The 14902-nt window shown below is 56.7% G+C and overlaps 1 protein-coding gene across 5 annotated transcripts in view; it reads right to left on the bottom strand.

Annotated features, from left to right (window-relative positions):
* Nucleotides 1–402: 402 nt before the first annotated feature.
* The window catches only part of CIZ1 (CDKN1A interacting zinc finger protein 1), a 25097-nt gene continuing 10597 nt past the window's right edge, over nt 403–14902 (bottom strand). For 4 of the 5 annotated variants that reach the window (XM_006154031.3, XM_006154030.3, XM_006154033.3 and 1 more), the window contains exons 6-17: nt 12954–13047; nt 12674–12782; nt 11687–12210; nt 11342–11463; nt 10524–10721; nt 9734–9855; nt 3665–3752; nt 3082–3195; nt 2741–2884; nt 1632–1701; nt 1302–1423; nt 403–709 (exon numbers count right to left, since the gene is read on the bottom strand). In XM_006154031.3, the coding sequence (XP_006154093.1) occupies nt 503–709; nt 1302–1423; nt 1632–1701; nt 2741–2884; nt 3082–3195; nt 3665–3752; nt 9734–9855; nt 10524–10721; nt 11342–11463; nt 11687–12210; nt 12674–12782; nt 12954–13047 (1914 nt within the window). In that variant the 3' untranslated portion in view covers nt 403–502. The remainder of the gene's footprint in view (nt 710–1301; nt 1424–1631; nt 1702–2740; nt 2885–3081; nt 3196–3664; nt 3753–9733; nt 9856–10523; nt 10722–11341; nt 11464–11686; nt 12211–12673; nt 12783–12953; nt 13048–14902) is intronic. The other variant, XM_006154034.3, reaches the window with a different exon arrangement.

Below are 14902 nucleotides of genomic sequence, written 5' to 3'. Positions count from 1 at the left end.
CCAAAAAAAAAAAAAAAGAGCTTTGAACCAGAGGGCCTGAGCAGTGAGGATCCCCACCCAGTAGCTCCACGGGGCCTAGCTGGACAGAGGCCAGCACTGGGGCCCAAAGCTCAGGCCCAGGGTCAGATCCTGGCTTTTCACCAGCTGTGTGACCTTTGGCCAGTCGCCCTTACTAGGCCTGCTTCTTGATTTATAATTTGGGGATAACAAGACCATGTCCTGGAGTCGTGCAGATTAAATGAGATGACTTGGAGGCACTTTTCTAGCCTTAATGCATTAATCGGGAAACGGGTTCAGAGAGGTGCTCGCAGAGCCGGGTTCTCGGGGAGCCTGCTTTCGGCCTCTGTTTCTGCCAGCGCTTGCCCCGTTTCCGCCTGCCCACACAGAAGTGCTGGTGCAGGCTGCACAGCTAAATGTCTTTATTGGCCTGAGTAAAACACCAACTGCGCCGTTTCCACACAGACCCGAGGTCACTGACAGCTCTGGGCACAGGGGGCGCCCTCTATAAGTTTTGGAGGCGGGTTGAGCGTCGGCGGTGTAGAGGTTGGGGGGTCCGAGGCGTCACCTTGCTGGGCGCTTTGGCCATGTCCTGCATGATTGGGCGGCCACCGGAGGTGAACAGGGCCGTCAAGGCGTTGCGGGCGTTGATCGCGCATCGGCGGCTCACGGGCCGGGTGGTGGGGCTGGGGGTCTTGGCTGCCTTGTATTTCTGGACACATGATGTAGGTGAGATCAGGGCTTCCTTCCTAACTGGTATGCTCGAGGCCAGCAGCTGCTCCCCACCCCTGGCCGTACTGGGACAGTGTCACCGGGCCGTGTGACCCTGTGTGGTGCTCCTGTCTCTCTGGGCCAGAGCTCGGAGCTAACAGCCTGGCCCTCAACATTCCCCAGAGCAAGAACAGCAAGAGCCCAGCTCAGGGCCACAGGTGGCATACTCTTTAAGGCGCTGGACTCCCACATGGCTAACCGTGGTTTGAGTCTCAGACCTGGAGGCTTAAAATTCACACTGGGTGTGTGTGCCTTACATGCCCAAATCCCAAAAGAATAGAGGAGAAGGAATTGCAAAGTGGCCATCCCCTCGGAAGGTGATTTCTCACTGTCTCCGTCTCAGAGCGCACACACTCTATAGCAAAAATCTCTTTAAAAAAAAAAAAAAAAAAGCAGAGCTCCGCCCCAGCTCTGATTCCCTCTTGGTGGAGGGTACCTGGGGGATGAGGCTAAGCACAAGGGGGAGGTGGGCCCTGGCTGTGCTGGAGTCACAGAGTTCCTGGAGGAGGGGTGGGGAAGGGTGCCCAGCTCACCTGCAGGTTCTCAAAGTGGGCCGAGGACTTGCAGTGGGAAAGCTGCACCCCCGAGCTGCTGTGGTAGAATTTGTGGCAAAGGCGACAGACGTAGCCCGTCACGGGCACCAGGAAGTCCACACCTGTGGGATGGCAGGGTCTGCACTCACATCCCCATCCCAGCCAGAGTCCTGGCCTCCCAAGGGGCCTGCGTTCTTCCCCGTCTCCAGGTAGGAGCAGAAGAGGACCCCAGGATGGGCTGCCTGCCAGCATGCCCTGGCTGGGATCTGGGGTGCAGAGGCTGGGGCCAGGGCTGTAGCTCGGCAGGTAGGCTCCGGGCTGGGGTCTTACCATTGGCAGTGTTGGGGCTGTCGGTCTCCGAGCCCTTCCACTCCTCCATGGGTGTATCTCTGGAACTCACCTGGAAGCGTGCCAGTGAGGGCCTCAGACTTGGCTTCCCCAGGCCCCCAGAGGCAAGTCAGGGGCCTGGAACCCACCCGTGCTCTAGAACACACCATCCCCTTGACTTCCAAGAGGTTGTGTGTGGGTGGCATTCTCTGAGCCATAATCCATGCCGATTCCAGAGTGCCCTTCCCAAGCTGTGCTCTCTAGGCTCCGCCTATTCAGCCCCGTCCATGAGGAAGTCCTCCTGTTCCCTCAGTGGCCATAGTCTATGTCAGGTGTGCCCGACATGTCACGCGTGTCATCTCACTGAATCCGCGTAACAACCATGGTTTCAGCCGCTCTATGCAAGAGAAAACAGCCCGGGACGTTAACACTTGGCTCGGGTCACGTAGTTGGTCTGTGAGTGAGCCAGGCAGTGAGCCCTGCTGGCCAGACTGAGGGGTCACATTCGACTCCCTCAGTTCCTCCCCGACACTGCAGTGACCTCGGTCCTGGGGTGGGATGTCAGACGGTCCAGGACCCTGCCTCTCACCTGCTAAACAGAAGCCCCTTCCACACGCGACCACCCGACTGACAACCACCCTCATATGCCGGGCTCTTCCAAGGTCTGGGCCCTGGGCTCTGGGCTTAGCCCCAGCGGGGAGAGTCGCTTCTGCGCAGCGGGAGGCGAGGCTGCAGGCCAAGTATCTGCCGAGGTCACGCCACCGCTGAGTGCTGAGAATGATGTCGGCGGCCATGGCCTTCACCGTCATCTCACACTAACTGCGTGCCACAGTGTGCCACATCTGTGCCTTCACCGCTGCTGTCCCCCCGGGCGAGGATGCCCTTCCCTTCCTCCACTCAAGGTCAAGGTTCCAGCCGGGTCCTGAGGCCCCTGCACATCCCCCTGCCGCGCTCCTCCCGGCGCTCAATTACATAGGCATACACAGCACACATTCTCGTCAAGGGCAAATCGTGGCACGCATTCCCGCGTGGCCCCTGGGAGGTGGGGCGACGTCCCTCCAGGGCTGGGGCCAGTCTCCAGCCTGTCTCCCACAGCCCCCCCGTGCCGGCACCTGCTTGCAGAATTCCTCCTCCACCTCAATCTCTTCTTCCTCATCGTCCTCCTCCTCCTCGTCACCCTCGAAGCAGCCCACGGCATCCACCGTGATGAAGTGGTCCTCGTCTTGGCCAGCTATCTCCTTCTCGAGCATCTTCAGCTGCCCAGGGAGTGGGTGAGGGGCTCGGGTCAGCTCTGGGCAGCCAAGGCGCCACACCTCCCCCACCCCACGGCCCCGAGACTCTTCTCTCCAACCTGCTATGGCTTTGAGCTGGGATAAACCTCAACTTGCTGTGTGGTCTTAGCCAAGGCACTGTACCTCTCTGTGCCCATGTCCTCTGAAGGAGCTGGAGTTACCTCCTTGGCTTTGTCCTTGTGTTCCTGAGACTTGACATGTTCCACGAACTTGCGGGGGGTCTTGAAGTAGCGGTTACAAACAGTGCAGAACGGTCGCAGGGACTGTTTGGCGACCTGGAAGAGGAGCCAGGGTGGGCAGCGGCAGACAGTGTCCCCAGGTGAGGCCTTGACGAGCAGCCGGGCAGCGCCCAGCCCGGCCTAGCCTCCTGCCTACAAGCCCACGTCTGTAATAAGCCAGGCGTGCTCTGCCCCGACACTAGAACCCGTGGAAACACCTTTCCCTGTGAGGTTGGCTAGGAGAAGGTGGCAGATGGCAACAGAGACAGGACACAGAAGACGGGAGAGACAGCAGCCACTCAAAGGGCCCCCATGAGCGAGCCTTGTAACTGAATGGCAGGGTTAGATGGTGCCTTGCCCACAATGACAGACAGAGAAACTGAGACCCAGACCATAAACACGTCTGATTCACCCAGAAACCACACTGTGACTACGGACACACAAAGAGCGACACTGACATCACACTCCCAGCGTGGCTCTCTCTTGCCCAGGGGCGGGTGCCCTCATGGCACACAGGGCCTCCTACCTTGTGGTCCTGCGTCCTGCGGTGCTGGATCAGGTCCCCCACATAGTAGACCTGGCAGGTGTTGCACCAGCGCCTCAGTGGAGGCTCCCTGAACGATGACATGATGACGGTCAGAACAAGTGCAGTGTGACACTGCGTCCTGCTCGGAAAGGCAGGCGCTCTCCCGGACCACCAGAAATGTAACGTGACCCCAACTGCACTTCCTGGAAGCTTAACAAAGTGGCCCTGCGGTTTACCTGAGTGAATACTTTGAATACTTAAGCAAGCGGAACCATGACAACTTAGCAGGGGGACCAGCAGGTGGTATAATGGCTATGTTGCTGGACTTCCATGTAGTCCACCACGGTTCGAGTCCCGGACCTGGTGGCTTAAACTCATACCAGGTGCATGTGCATGCGTGCCCAAGATCCTGAGAGGAGAATGGAGGAGAAGGGATTGTGGCATGGCCATCCCCCTGGGGGGTGATTTCTCACTTTCTGTCTCTCCATGTCTATCTTTCTGGCGAGCACATGCGCCCTATAGCAAAAACCTCTCCACAAAAAGAAAACTTAGCCGGGGCTGCGGTGGGGGATGAGAATGAAGAAGCACGTAGGAGGGCAGCCATGAAAACCAGAACCACAGCTCCCATGGTTAGACGACGTGGTGTAACATACACCTTGGCAGCGGATCGATGGGAAGAGCAGCAAAGTCCAAGGTGGGCTTGAATATTGCCAGGAATTCAGTGTCTGATAAACTGATCCAGAAGACCAGGGATGACGGCATAAATGAAGTCAGGACAACCTGCCAGCCACTTGGAGGACAGCCTCTTGTTCCCATCTGACTCCAAAATAAATCCTAGCCGGGCAACTAGACATTCAGGTGGTTTTTACACCTGGAGGTGTAAACGAGACACCTGAAGGGTCTGTGCTCGGGTCCGGAAGCATGCCTGAGTGCACGGAGCACACGCATGCCCACGACCCCTGGCTCAAGCTGGGCATGGGTCCAAGTGTCGAGACCCTCGGGGAGGGGAGTGCTGTCTCTCTTTGTCTTTCATTCACAGGAGAAATAAGCTCCCTATTTATTTATTATTATTTTTCTTTTAGAGAGATTTTTGCTATAGGGCTTGTGCGCTCACCAGAGAGACAGAGACAGAAAACAAGAAACCACCTTCTGGGGGATGGCCACACCGCAGTCCCTTCTCCTCTTGGGATTTTGGGCGGGCGCACATGCACACAGCATGAGTTTCAAGCCTCTCGGTCTACGACTCAAACCTTTTAAACTTAAAAAACGGGGGGAAGGACTTTTTATTTTAGCCCTTTGTTAGGAAAGGCCATTACAGCAAAGTCAGAAATTATAAAAGAAAAATAATAAAAATGACAGTTCTGGTTACATCAAAATTAAAAGCTCTTATACACTGAAAATGTCACAAGAAAATTAAAAGCAAGTGAGTGTCAGAGACGAGCGCTGCAGTGGAACAGGCCAGGGCTCAGTAAGGAACAACCAAATACATGGGCTGGCCCTGGAGCCCAGTGGTTAAGGCAGCCGGACGGCACATGGCTGGCTGTGTGGTCTGAGTCTCAGACACGGTGGGAGAGAGCGAAAACACCTTCCAATGGGGTGTGGCCCGCTGCAGTCTCTTCCTTCATCTCTCCATCCTGTTGGGACTCTGGGACATGTACATAAATGCACTGGCATGTTTTTCTTGTTCTTTTCTTATTTTTTTAAGAGGCTTTTGCCTTAGGACATGTGCACTCACGAGAGAGGAAGAGAGAGACAGTGAGAGGGACCGTAAGAAATCACCCCCCCACCAGGGGAGATGGCCGCACCACAATCCCTTCTCCTCCATTCTTCTCCCATTATCTTGGGAATGCATGCACATGTGCCCCGTGTGATTTTCAAGCCACCAGGTCCGAGACTCACCACAGTCAGCCACTTGGGAGTCCAGCGAGGCAACCACTGCCCCACCTGGGATGTATTTCAAGGTGTTGGGTCCAGGATTCAAACCACATAATTGGCCATGTGGGATGCAGTCCCTTTAACCATTAGGCCACTGGGCTGGCCCAAGTTCGAATTTTTTTAAGAGAATTATTTTATTTAACTTTATTTATTTTTATTTGACCAGAGAGGGACTCAGAGAGGGACAGTGAGAGAATGTGAGAAAGCAAGGCACCAAGTCTGGGACTCGAACTGAGGTTGGCCATGTGGAGTCCAGCACCCTTAATCACCATGCCACCTGCTGGCCCCGATTTAAAAAAAAAAATTATTTATTATTTTTAATTTCTCCTGGTTTAGTCTTGAGGCCAGTGGAGATTTGGCGGGTACTTTGCTGTAACAGCATTTCTTTCTTTCTTTTTCTTTTTTTTTAAGAGTTATTTTATTTAACTCTATTTATTATTATTTTCCAGTTCAATCAGAAAGAGAGGGGGAAGAAAGAAAGAAAGCCACCAGGTCCAGGACTCGAACTGCAGCCTGTCAGGTGGGAGCCCAGTGCCTTTGGCCACCACACCACCTGCACCTGATTATTTATTTGTTGTGCTTTTGAAACTACCAGGTCCAGGACTTGAACTATAGTCAACCACATGGGAATCTAGTGCCTTAACCACCATACCACAGGCTGGCCCACAATTTTGAATTTTTAAACATGCATTTTAATACCTTTATAATAAACACACACACACACATAATAACTGAAGAAAAGGAATGGGGAGGGCATCTGATCATCAAGCAGGCTGAGAGTCTGAGGCCTCCCAGAAGCCACGGCAGGCAAGGGCTTAGCGGGCCACAGCACCCACAGTGGGCTTCCAGGAGGAAGTAGAGCTCGCCCCCACCAGCCAGATTCAGTTCTGAGACCCAGCACTAAGTCCCACTCCTGGGAACACCCTCTCGTCCTCCATGGGGAAGCCCATTCCACATGGCTGGAGTAGAGGTGGCCCTGCCCACCACATCCCTGGCCAGGCATGTGACCACAAGCACGCCGCCCAGCACGTCCTCCAGGAAACGCCCTGCTCCAGCAGACATGGGCTACCTTTCCTCTGGGGTCGCTGGGCAGGGAGGATGAGACCTGGTACCCACCGCAGTGAGAGATGGAGCTCTTTTCTAAAGTGTCCAGCCCCGTAGCCTAGTGGTTAAGGCAGCCAAGCCCACATGGCCAACTGCAGTTCTAGTTCTGGCCCTGGGTGCTTGAAAAACAAGCCGGGTACGTGTGTGCGTGCTTCAAGTCCTGAGGAAGTAGAGAAGAGAAGGGATGTGGCACAATCACGTCCTACTCAGGGGTGCTTTCTCTGGTGAATGCACCCTCTGGCAATTAAAAAATGAAAAAAGAAAAGGAAGGTCCAGCTGGTGGGATGATGGCTAAAGCGCTGGGGCCCACATGGCTGCACAGTTCGCCCTGACCCGCTTGTCGCACTGTGCATGTGCCCAAAATCCCTAGAGAAGAACGGAGGAGACGGGATTGCGGTGCAGTCATCCCCTGCTGGGGGTGCCTCTCACTTTTCCCGGAGGAGAGAGCGCTCCTCCACTCCCCGGTGAGCTCATGCACCCTATACCGAATAAAAATACAATGAGAACAAAGAAAGGGTGTCCCCCGGGTAGAGCAGGAGCCCTGCCTTCCTGGGAACCTAAGAGAGGGAAACACTGCTCCCCTAGTCCGCGCTACTTCCTCCCACAGAAGTTAGAGTTCCTGCCACTTAAAACTGCGAAGGACCCCACCCAATGTGGGGGGACGGTCTCCATGTGGGCCTGCTGCAAACCAAAGTCAGTGGTCACAGGTTAGGACTGGGGGACCATTTCGTTTTTCAAACTGTTGACACTGCAAGGCAGCTGGGCGTGTGAGTGGCTACTAGTGGCGTGTCCAGGAGGCCACCAGGATGGTGATGCGGCTGAGTGTGTGGCCTCAAAAACTCCCAGTTCCCCTTCCATTTCACCGCCCTCCTCCCTGAGCTTTTCTCACCCCCCCTTTTCTTCCACCGCAGCAGGCCAGATCCCCTTGTGGTTCCCAAGAGCCACTGCCATGCGATTCCTACAGTGGCCTGGGAGGACCTGATCCCTTCTCTGTCTCCACTTGACCAGGAACTCGAGGAGACTAGGACCCCTTCCCAGAATCTCTAGCACCTGGTTTGAGACTGGCCCAGAGTTTCGGACAGGTGGCCCATTGATAGATAGTGGCCGGTGGCGAAGGGTGGGAGGGTGTGTGCAGGTGAGGACTCAATGGGGGTGTCATCCAAAGGGGGGGCCAATGAACCCCTCCACCTGAAGCTTCTTAGCAGCTTGTGTGCTGCCCTGGTGTCACCAGACCTATTTTTACATAGTCAGGCTCAACCTACATGTGCAAGCTTGAATCCTTTATTTTTAAGAATCATTTATTTAATTTTATTTCCTATTATTATTTTTTAATTTGCTATAGGGCACATGTACTCACTAAAGAGAGAGAGAGAGAGAAAGAGAGTGAGAAAGCACACTACCAGGTCTAAGACTTGAACTGTGGTCAGCCATATGAAAGTCCAGTGCCTTAACCACACCACCTGCTGGTCCCCGAATCTTTTTTGTTTTTCTTAAGGTTTTTTGCCATAGGGCATATGAACTTGCTGGAGAGACAGAGAGAGGGAAAGTGAGAAATCACTCCCTGGGGGAATGGCCACACTGCAATCCCTTCTCCTCCATTCTCTTCCTGGGATCTTGGGCACGCATGCACATGTGCCTAGAATGAGTTTCAAGCTACTGGGTCTGGGACTCGAACCACAGTCAACCACGTGGGAGTCCAGCGCCTTAACCACCACTACACCACCTGCTGGTCCCAACCCCGTTCTTTCTTACTGGACAGTGTGTTGTGGAATCCTTGTCTGCTGCTACACAAATCCAAGCCCTGTTGCTCTAACACCTCCAGCCCCTGCAGGCCTTTGTGAATGCCACAGGCCACTGAAGGCACCTCCAGCTCTGGGAGGGCAGAAGTGTCGATCAACCAAGCCCTGTGACAATGAAGGAGGGATGTGCAGGGAAGTTTGAACTCAGACCAAAGAAATGACCTGATCCCTGCCATCGTGGCCCCATGCCAGGGAGCAGGACTCTGCCACAACCCATGTCCCCCCACAGATGGTTGCACTGTTCCTGCTCCTGCTTGGATGGAACCTTAAGAGACTGTTGTGAATTCCTGCCCTACACCCCTCACCACGCCACGTTACAGACAGGGAAAACTGAGTGCAGGGCCACACCATTAAAGGAAAAGACCATGCAGGAGGTCATTTCCGGGCCTGGCCCTGTGAGCCTGCTGTCACCCGCCCCCACCCCCACACAGAGCCTCCTGTCAATTCTTTTTTTTTGAGAGAGGTTTTTGTTATAGGGCATGTGTGCTCTCCAGTAAGACAGAGAGAGACAGAGAGACAGAAAGAGAGAAATCACCTGCCAGGGTGGATGGCCACGCTGGAATCCCTTCTCTTCCATCCTTCTCTCGGGATCTTGGGCACGCATGCACATGTGCCCAGAATGAGTTTCAAGCTACTGGGTCTGGGACTCGAACCACAGTCAACCACGTGGGAGTCCAGCGCCTTAACCACCACTACACCACCTGCTGGTCCCAACCCCGTTCTTTCTTACTGGACAGTGTGTTGTGGAATCCTTGTCTGCTGCTACACAAATCCAAGCCCTGTTGCTCTAACACCTCCAGCCCCTGCAGGCCTTTGTGACTGCCACAGGCCACTGAAGGCACCTCCAGCTCTGGGAGGGCAGAAGTGTCGATCAACCAAGCCCTGTGACAATGAAGGAGGGATGTGCAGGGAAGTTTGAACTCAGACCAAAGAAATGACCTGATCCCTGCCATCGTGGCCCCATGCCAGGGAGCAGGACTCTGCCACAACCCATGTCCCCCCACAGATGGTTGCACTGTTCCTGCTCCTGCTTGGATGGAACCTTAAGAGACTGTTGTGAATTCCTGCCCTACACCCCTCACCACGCCACGTTACAGACAGGGAAAACTGAGTGCAGGGCCACACCATTAAAGGAAAAGACCATGCAGGAGGTCATTTCCGGGCCTGGCCCTGTGAGCCTGCTGTCACCCGCCCCCACCCCCACACAGAGCCTCCTGGAGTCCCCACTCACTCCTCTCTCTCCAGGACATCCCGGGGCACGGGCAGCAGGGACAGGAGGCAGCCTTGGTTGGTGTGCTGGAGCTCCCCGAGCCGCTGCTGGTGCTGAGCCCCAGCCATGTGGTTCTGGAACTCCTGGAGCAGGAGGGAGTGAGGATGGGTGTGAGGTGTGGGCTGCAGCAGGGGGCAGGGTGTGGCCCGGGGAGGACTCCGACCTGGGTTCAAGCCCACCCTGACATCACTGTGAGGCCTCTTCTCTTACAACAGCCCTGCATGGGCTGGAGCAGGGCTGGTAAACTGAGGCACGGAGTGACGACACACCAGGCAGAGCTTGGGTCCTTCCTAGAGACTGTGCAGCCACCTCAAAGAAAGAAGCAGCCTCCAGACTTCCAGGTCTTCATGGCTCTGCTCAGGCGAGGCAGAGGAACAAGGGTACCCAGAGCAACAGCAGGGATGATGCGAACGTGAGGCCGTTAGTACTATGCTACTCTTACTTTAAGCCAGGCCCAGGCTCAGGCCTTCAATGTAAAGTCGCCGAATCCAGCGAGGTGGATTCTAAGTGTTTCTTTATCTAACACAAGAGGAAACTGAGACCAGAGAGTGAAATTCACCTTCCAAGGCCCACAGAGCTGCTCAGTGCTGACTTGCACCGGGTCTGCGAGCAGATACAGAGCTGCCCAGGGCAGAGCTCGAGGGCCCAGGGTGGCCCCTGAGGCAGTCGTGGAAAGGGCCGGCTGGGCGACCCACACAGACCCGGAGCCCGCCCTTCCCCCCAGCCTCCCTCCGGCGCAGGTCTGTGGTACCTGCTGGCTGGTGCAGTTGGCTTTGCAGAGGTAGCAGAAGAACTGGAGGGTTTGCTTGGAGGGTGTGCTGCTGGCTGGAGGGGTGGCAGAGATGGAGTCGCTGGGACGGGGCCCGGGTGTGACAGGTGAGGTGCTAAAGGCCCGGCTGTCACTGCTCTGCAGGATGGTGACCTTCAGGGAGCCCCCGGCACCCCACACCTGCACCAGGAGCAGGAGCAGAGATTCCACCAGCTAGACATGGATGGCGGGCCAGCCCTGATGGCGGCCAGCGCCGGCCCTCAACTTCTGTGAGCAAATGTCTCATCAGATCCTCCCGGCGGACCGTGAAACCGAGGCTCTGAGCTGTTAGGTGATGCCCAACACACAGTTACAAAGTTCTACAGTCAGGACTTGAACCGAGGTCTGCCTACCATTCCACCCCTCACGTGACAGGTGAGGAAACAGAGGCCAATGAAGGGAATAGGTCTGCCCTTACACTGTGTGGCAGAGATGAGACCCAAACCCCAGTCCTCCACTCCGCTCTCTCCACCCGAGAGGGGACTGCGCTCTAGACCGGGGATAGGCAGGCTGGAAGGGACCTTGGTCACCAAAAGTGCCTCCAGGTCTTCAGAGCAAAGCTGTGTGGAGGTGACACGGCAGCAGGACAGCCTGACGTGGACCAGCCACCGTCAGTCCCCATTTGGACTGCCCACACTACCCAGCTGCTGTCCCACTTCACAGTGGGGACTCATGGGGTCCCTGAGGTGCTAGGGCAGGAAGAGGCCACCCCACTGCTGGCCTTGTGGCCTGCACGCCGCCACCTTGGCACCTCTACCCACCCCTAGCAGCTCTCTTGCTCTTTTTTCACATTCTCCCACGTCCAGGCCGCTGGCCGCCTCCTCCTGGCTCTCTTCCATGCTGCCCTGGGCATCCACCGAGTCTGACGAGGCCTCCTCTGGGCCTGAAATGATAGATGTACTCAGGGATATGGGCCTAAGAGCTGCCTCTCTGCCCACAGCCAGGATTGCAGAGCCCCCAGTGCGGAGGGCCCCCAACCAGGGTTCCAGGCCTGCTCTTCCGTTCCTGGCAGCACCCACTCAGGGCTGGACAATGCTGGGGAAGGCCAAAGGGTCCAGGCAGAGCTGTCCCATGGGTTGGGCGGGGAGAAGCCAGCACTTATGTACCTTCCACTCTAGCAGGTGGCATCTCCGGCACCGTGGTGAGCCCGGGGGTTGGTGTGCGGTCTGGTGTTGGCACCGACACCTCGGGCTGGAGCTGAGGCTGCCCAGGAGTCTGCTCCGGCTGCTGCTCCTGTGGCTGGGCCTGCATGTGTCCCTGTGGATACGTCTGCGTCTGGGCCTGCTTCTGCCGTGGCACCTGCCCCAGGGGCTGCACCTGCGGCTCTGCCTCCTGCCGCTGTGCCCGCACCTGGTCCTGCGGCCCCAAGTGCTCCAGAGACGTCTGTGTCTGCGCCTGCTTCTGTAGCTGCGGCACCTGAGCGCCCGCCGGCGGCCCCAGCTGGGTCTGTGGTGGCACCTGGGCCTGGATCTTCAGGACCCGGGGCTGGAATCGCGGCAGCCCACGGGCTTCCAGCGGCTCGGGCAGTAGCTCAGGGGTCTGTGTCTGCTTTGGTGCCATCGTCCGGGCCCGCGGTGGCACCGCAGCCTGCGGCTGCCCTGGAGGCCCCTTCTCTGTGGGCTTCTCTGAGCTAAGAAGGAGCAGAGATCAGAAAGATCACATCTTGCGAGAGGCCCCAAGGCCTCCCCGGACCCAGCTCCACCTGTGAATTCTACCACTTACAAGCTGGGGATGTGGGCAAACTCCTTGCTCTGTGGGCTTCAGTACCCTAAACAAATCATCCGGAGGACGATTCCCACACCCTGATTCCCACACCCTCAACTTGCAAACTTGTATCAGATTAGCCCATGAACCCGCCCACTCTGAGGTCCCAGAGGCGAATCTTCACTCCTCCAGCCGGGCCACCCAGGGTGGCTCAGTCTAAGCGAGGACACCAGAGTCTAGCCTAGAACCTCCCCAGGTAAGGCAAAGGTGCAGACACCAAGGGACCTTCCTGCAAGCCAGGGCCAAGGCCCTCTCCTGCTCCAGCTCCCCATCGGCCCCCCACACCCAACGCTGCCTTTGCAGGCCTGAGAGCACAGTGCCTCAGTTACCTCTTCAGTCTCTTGGCTGGTGGCTCGGCCGCGTCGCAGGGTTCGGGCCCAGGTGCGGGGACAGGTTTCTCCTTGGTGATGCCATCTGGGCAGGGGGGCGGGTCTTGGTCTGGAACAGAAGCAGGTGGGGACACAGATGCCGGTGAGCTCGCACATGGAGCCTGTGTGACCTCTAGGACATGGGCCCTGGGCTCACCTCCCCCACCAAGAACCCTCCCACCCTGCACCCACCTGCCCCAACCCACGTCCTCTCTGAAGGCCAGCAGCCTCCCTTCCTCACCTTCCGGTGTGTCTGTTCGGGAATCCAGGGCTTCGTCAGACCCCTCTGGGGGGTCTGACTTGTCTTCCATGGGCACCGTCTGAGAAGAAGAATCCTGCTTCCTTTCAGAAACTGTTTTTTTTTTTTAATAATTATTTTTATTTTATTCATGGTCATTATTTTATTTTATTTTATTTTTGAAGTAGACCAGAGAGAGGCAGAAGGGAAGTGAGAATGCAAGCTGCCAGGTCCAGGACTTGAACTGTGGTCAGCCATGTGGGAGTCCAGCCACCCTAACCACCATGCCACCTTCTGGTCCCTAGAAACTGTTTTTGACCTCTGCCACCCACCCTTGTAAATACTGCCTTGCTCAAGGTGGGCTACAACAGGCCTCCAACAGATGAAGGGGCCTGGCCTCTGAGCTGCTGAGCAGGAATCATGTTAGGGGGTCCCAGCCTGTCAGAGAAGCCCAAGCTGGAGGGGCACAAAGCCTGGCCCACAGTGCTGCCTCCTGACTCCGACCCCTTTTCCTGAAGCAGCCAGGGGGCTCCCCCTAAGACACAACCCTCCTAAATTAATGCAAACCTGACTACCACCCTTTGCTTGTTCAGGCTCTAACCCCTCTTGCGGTTTTCTGGGGGTACTCTTTAACCCAATGCTGAAAACCTTCTCCCCACTTCTTCAACCCCTGTCCTGCACAGCCTGGCCTCTACCCCTGCCCCACACCCATTGCCCCTCAATCACCAGCCGTCTCCACTCTCGCTGGCCTTCTCTGCTCGTCCACACTGGCCTTCTGTATGGTCAAGCACCAGACCTCTTCCTGCCCCAGGTCTTCACCCAGAGACTCAAAGGCACTTCTTACAGCAAGCCTTCCTAACCTGATGTTACAGTACAGGCCCAGACCCCAGTACAGGACCTGCCCAGTACAGGCCCAGACCCCAGTACAGGCCCAGACCCCAGTACAGGCCCCAGACCCCAGTACAGGCCCACACCCCATTTTTACAGGCCCACACCCCAATACAGGACCTGCCCAGTACAGGCCCCAGACCCCAGTACAGACCCCAGTACAGGTCCACCCCAGTACAGGCCCCAGACCCCAGTACAGGCCCAGACCCCAGTACAGGCCCCAGACCCTCGGCTTCCAGTACATGGCTAGAGGGCATGTACGCTGCCAGAGAGAGGGGGAGAGGAGAAAGCGCCCTGCGGGGGACTGGTCATGTCGCAATCCTTTCTCCATCCCTCCCTCCTTTGGGAGTTATGGGGACACGCACACATGTGCCCAGTGTGTTTCTCAAGACACCAGGTGTGGAACTCAAACCATGCCGTTGGTCATGTGGGACTGGCTGCCCTGGCCATCGGGCCCCAGAGCCAGCCCTTGGGGCAGTTTCCACAGCCTTTCTTTTGCTTTTTCCTTTCAGTGCCATAAGACACACGTGCAAGCATGCACACGACAGAAAGAGGAAAAGCACCCCCAATGGGGCCTGGTCAGGCCACAATCCTACGCCGTTTCTCTAGCTTGTCGGGATCAGTGCACACGACCCGGCATTTCACTCAAGCCACAGGGCCAGGATTCAAACCGTAGTCAGCCATGTGGGATCTGGCTCCCTCTGCACGGTGCTTAACTGCTGCACCAGCGCCGGTCCTCCACAATCTTAGCGACTCCACTGCAGCGTTACTGCATTAGTATTTCTCACCACCACCTGAAGCCCAAGACCTCAGGGCTGAGGCCCAGACCAGAGACACTGGCTGTACCACTGAGCCCCACGCAGGGACTTTCAGATGTCTGCCAGCCAGGCCCAGGGCACCCCAGGACTCCCCCAGGAGCCCGCCTGCAGTAAAACCCAAGGACCCAGCGCTGAGTGGGGAATGCGACTTGTACAGCACATCAGGCCTCCGTGCCCAGCTCTCACCCTGCACAACGCAGGCACTGGCCTGTGGTGATTCAGGCGCTGGCGTGTGGGTTCAGCCGT

Source organism: Tupaia chinensis, unplaced genomic scaffold (genome assembly GCF_000334495.1).
Source record: "Tupaia chinensis unplaced genomic scaffold, TupChi_1.0 Scaffold000394_1, whole genome shotgun sequence".
Taxonomy (NCBI): domain Eukaryota; kingdom Metazoa; phylum Chordata; class Mammalia; order Scandentia; family Tupaiidae; genus Tupaia; species Tupaia belangeri.
Note: the sequence above shows the minus strand (reverse complement) of the source record. Positions and strands in the feature narration are given on the sequence as shown.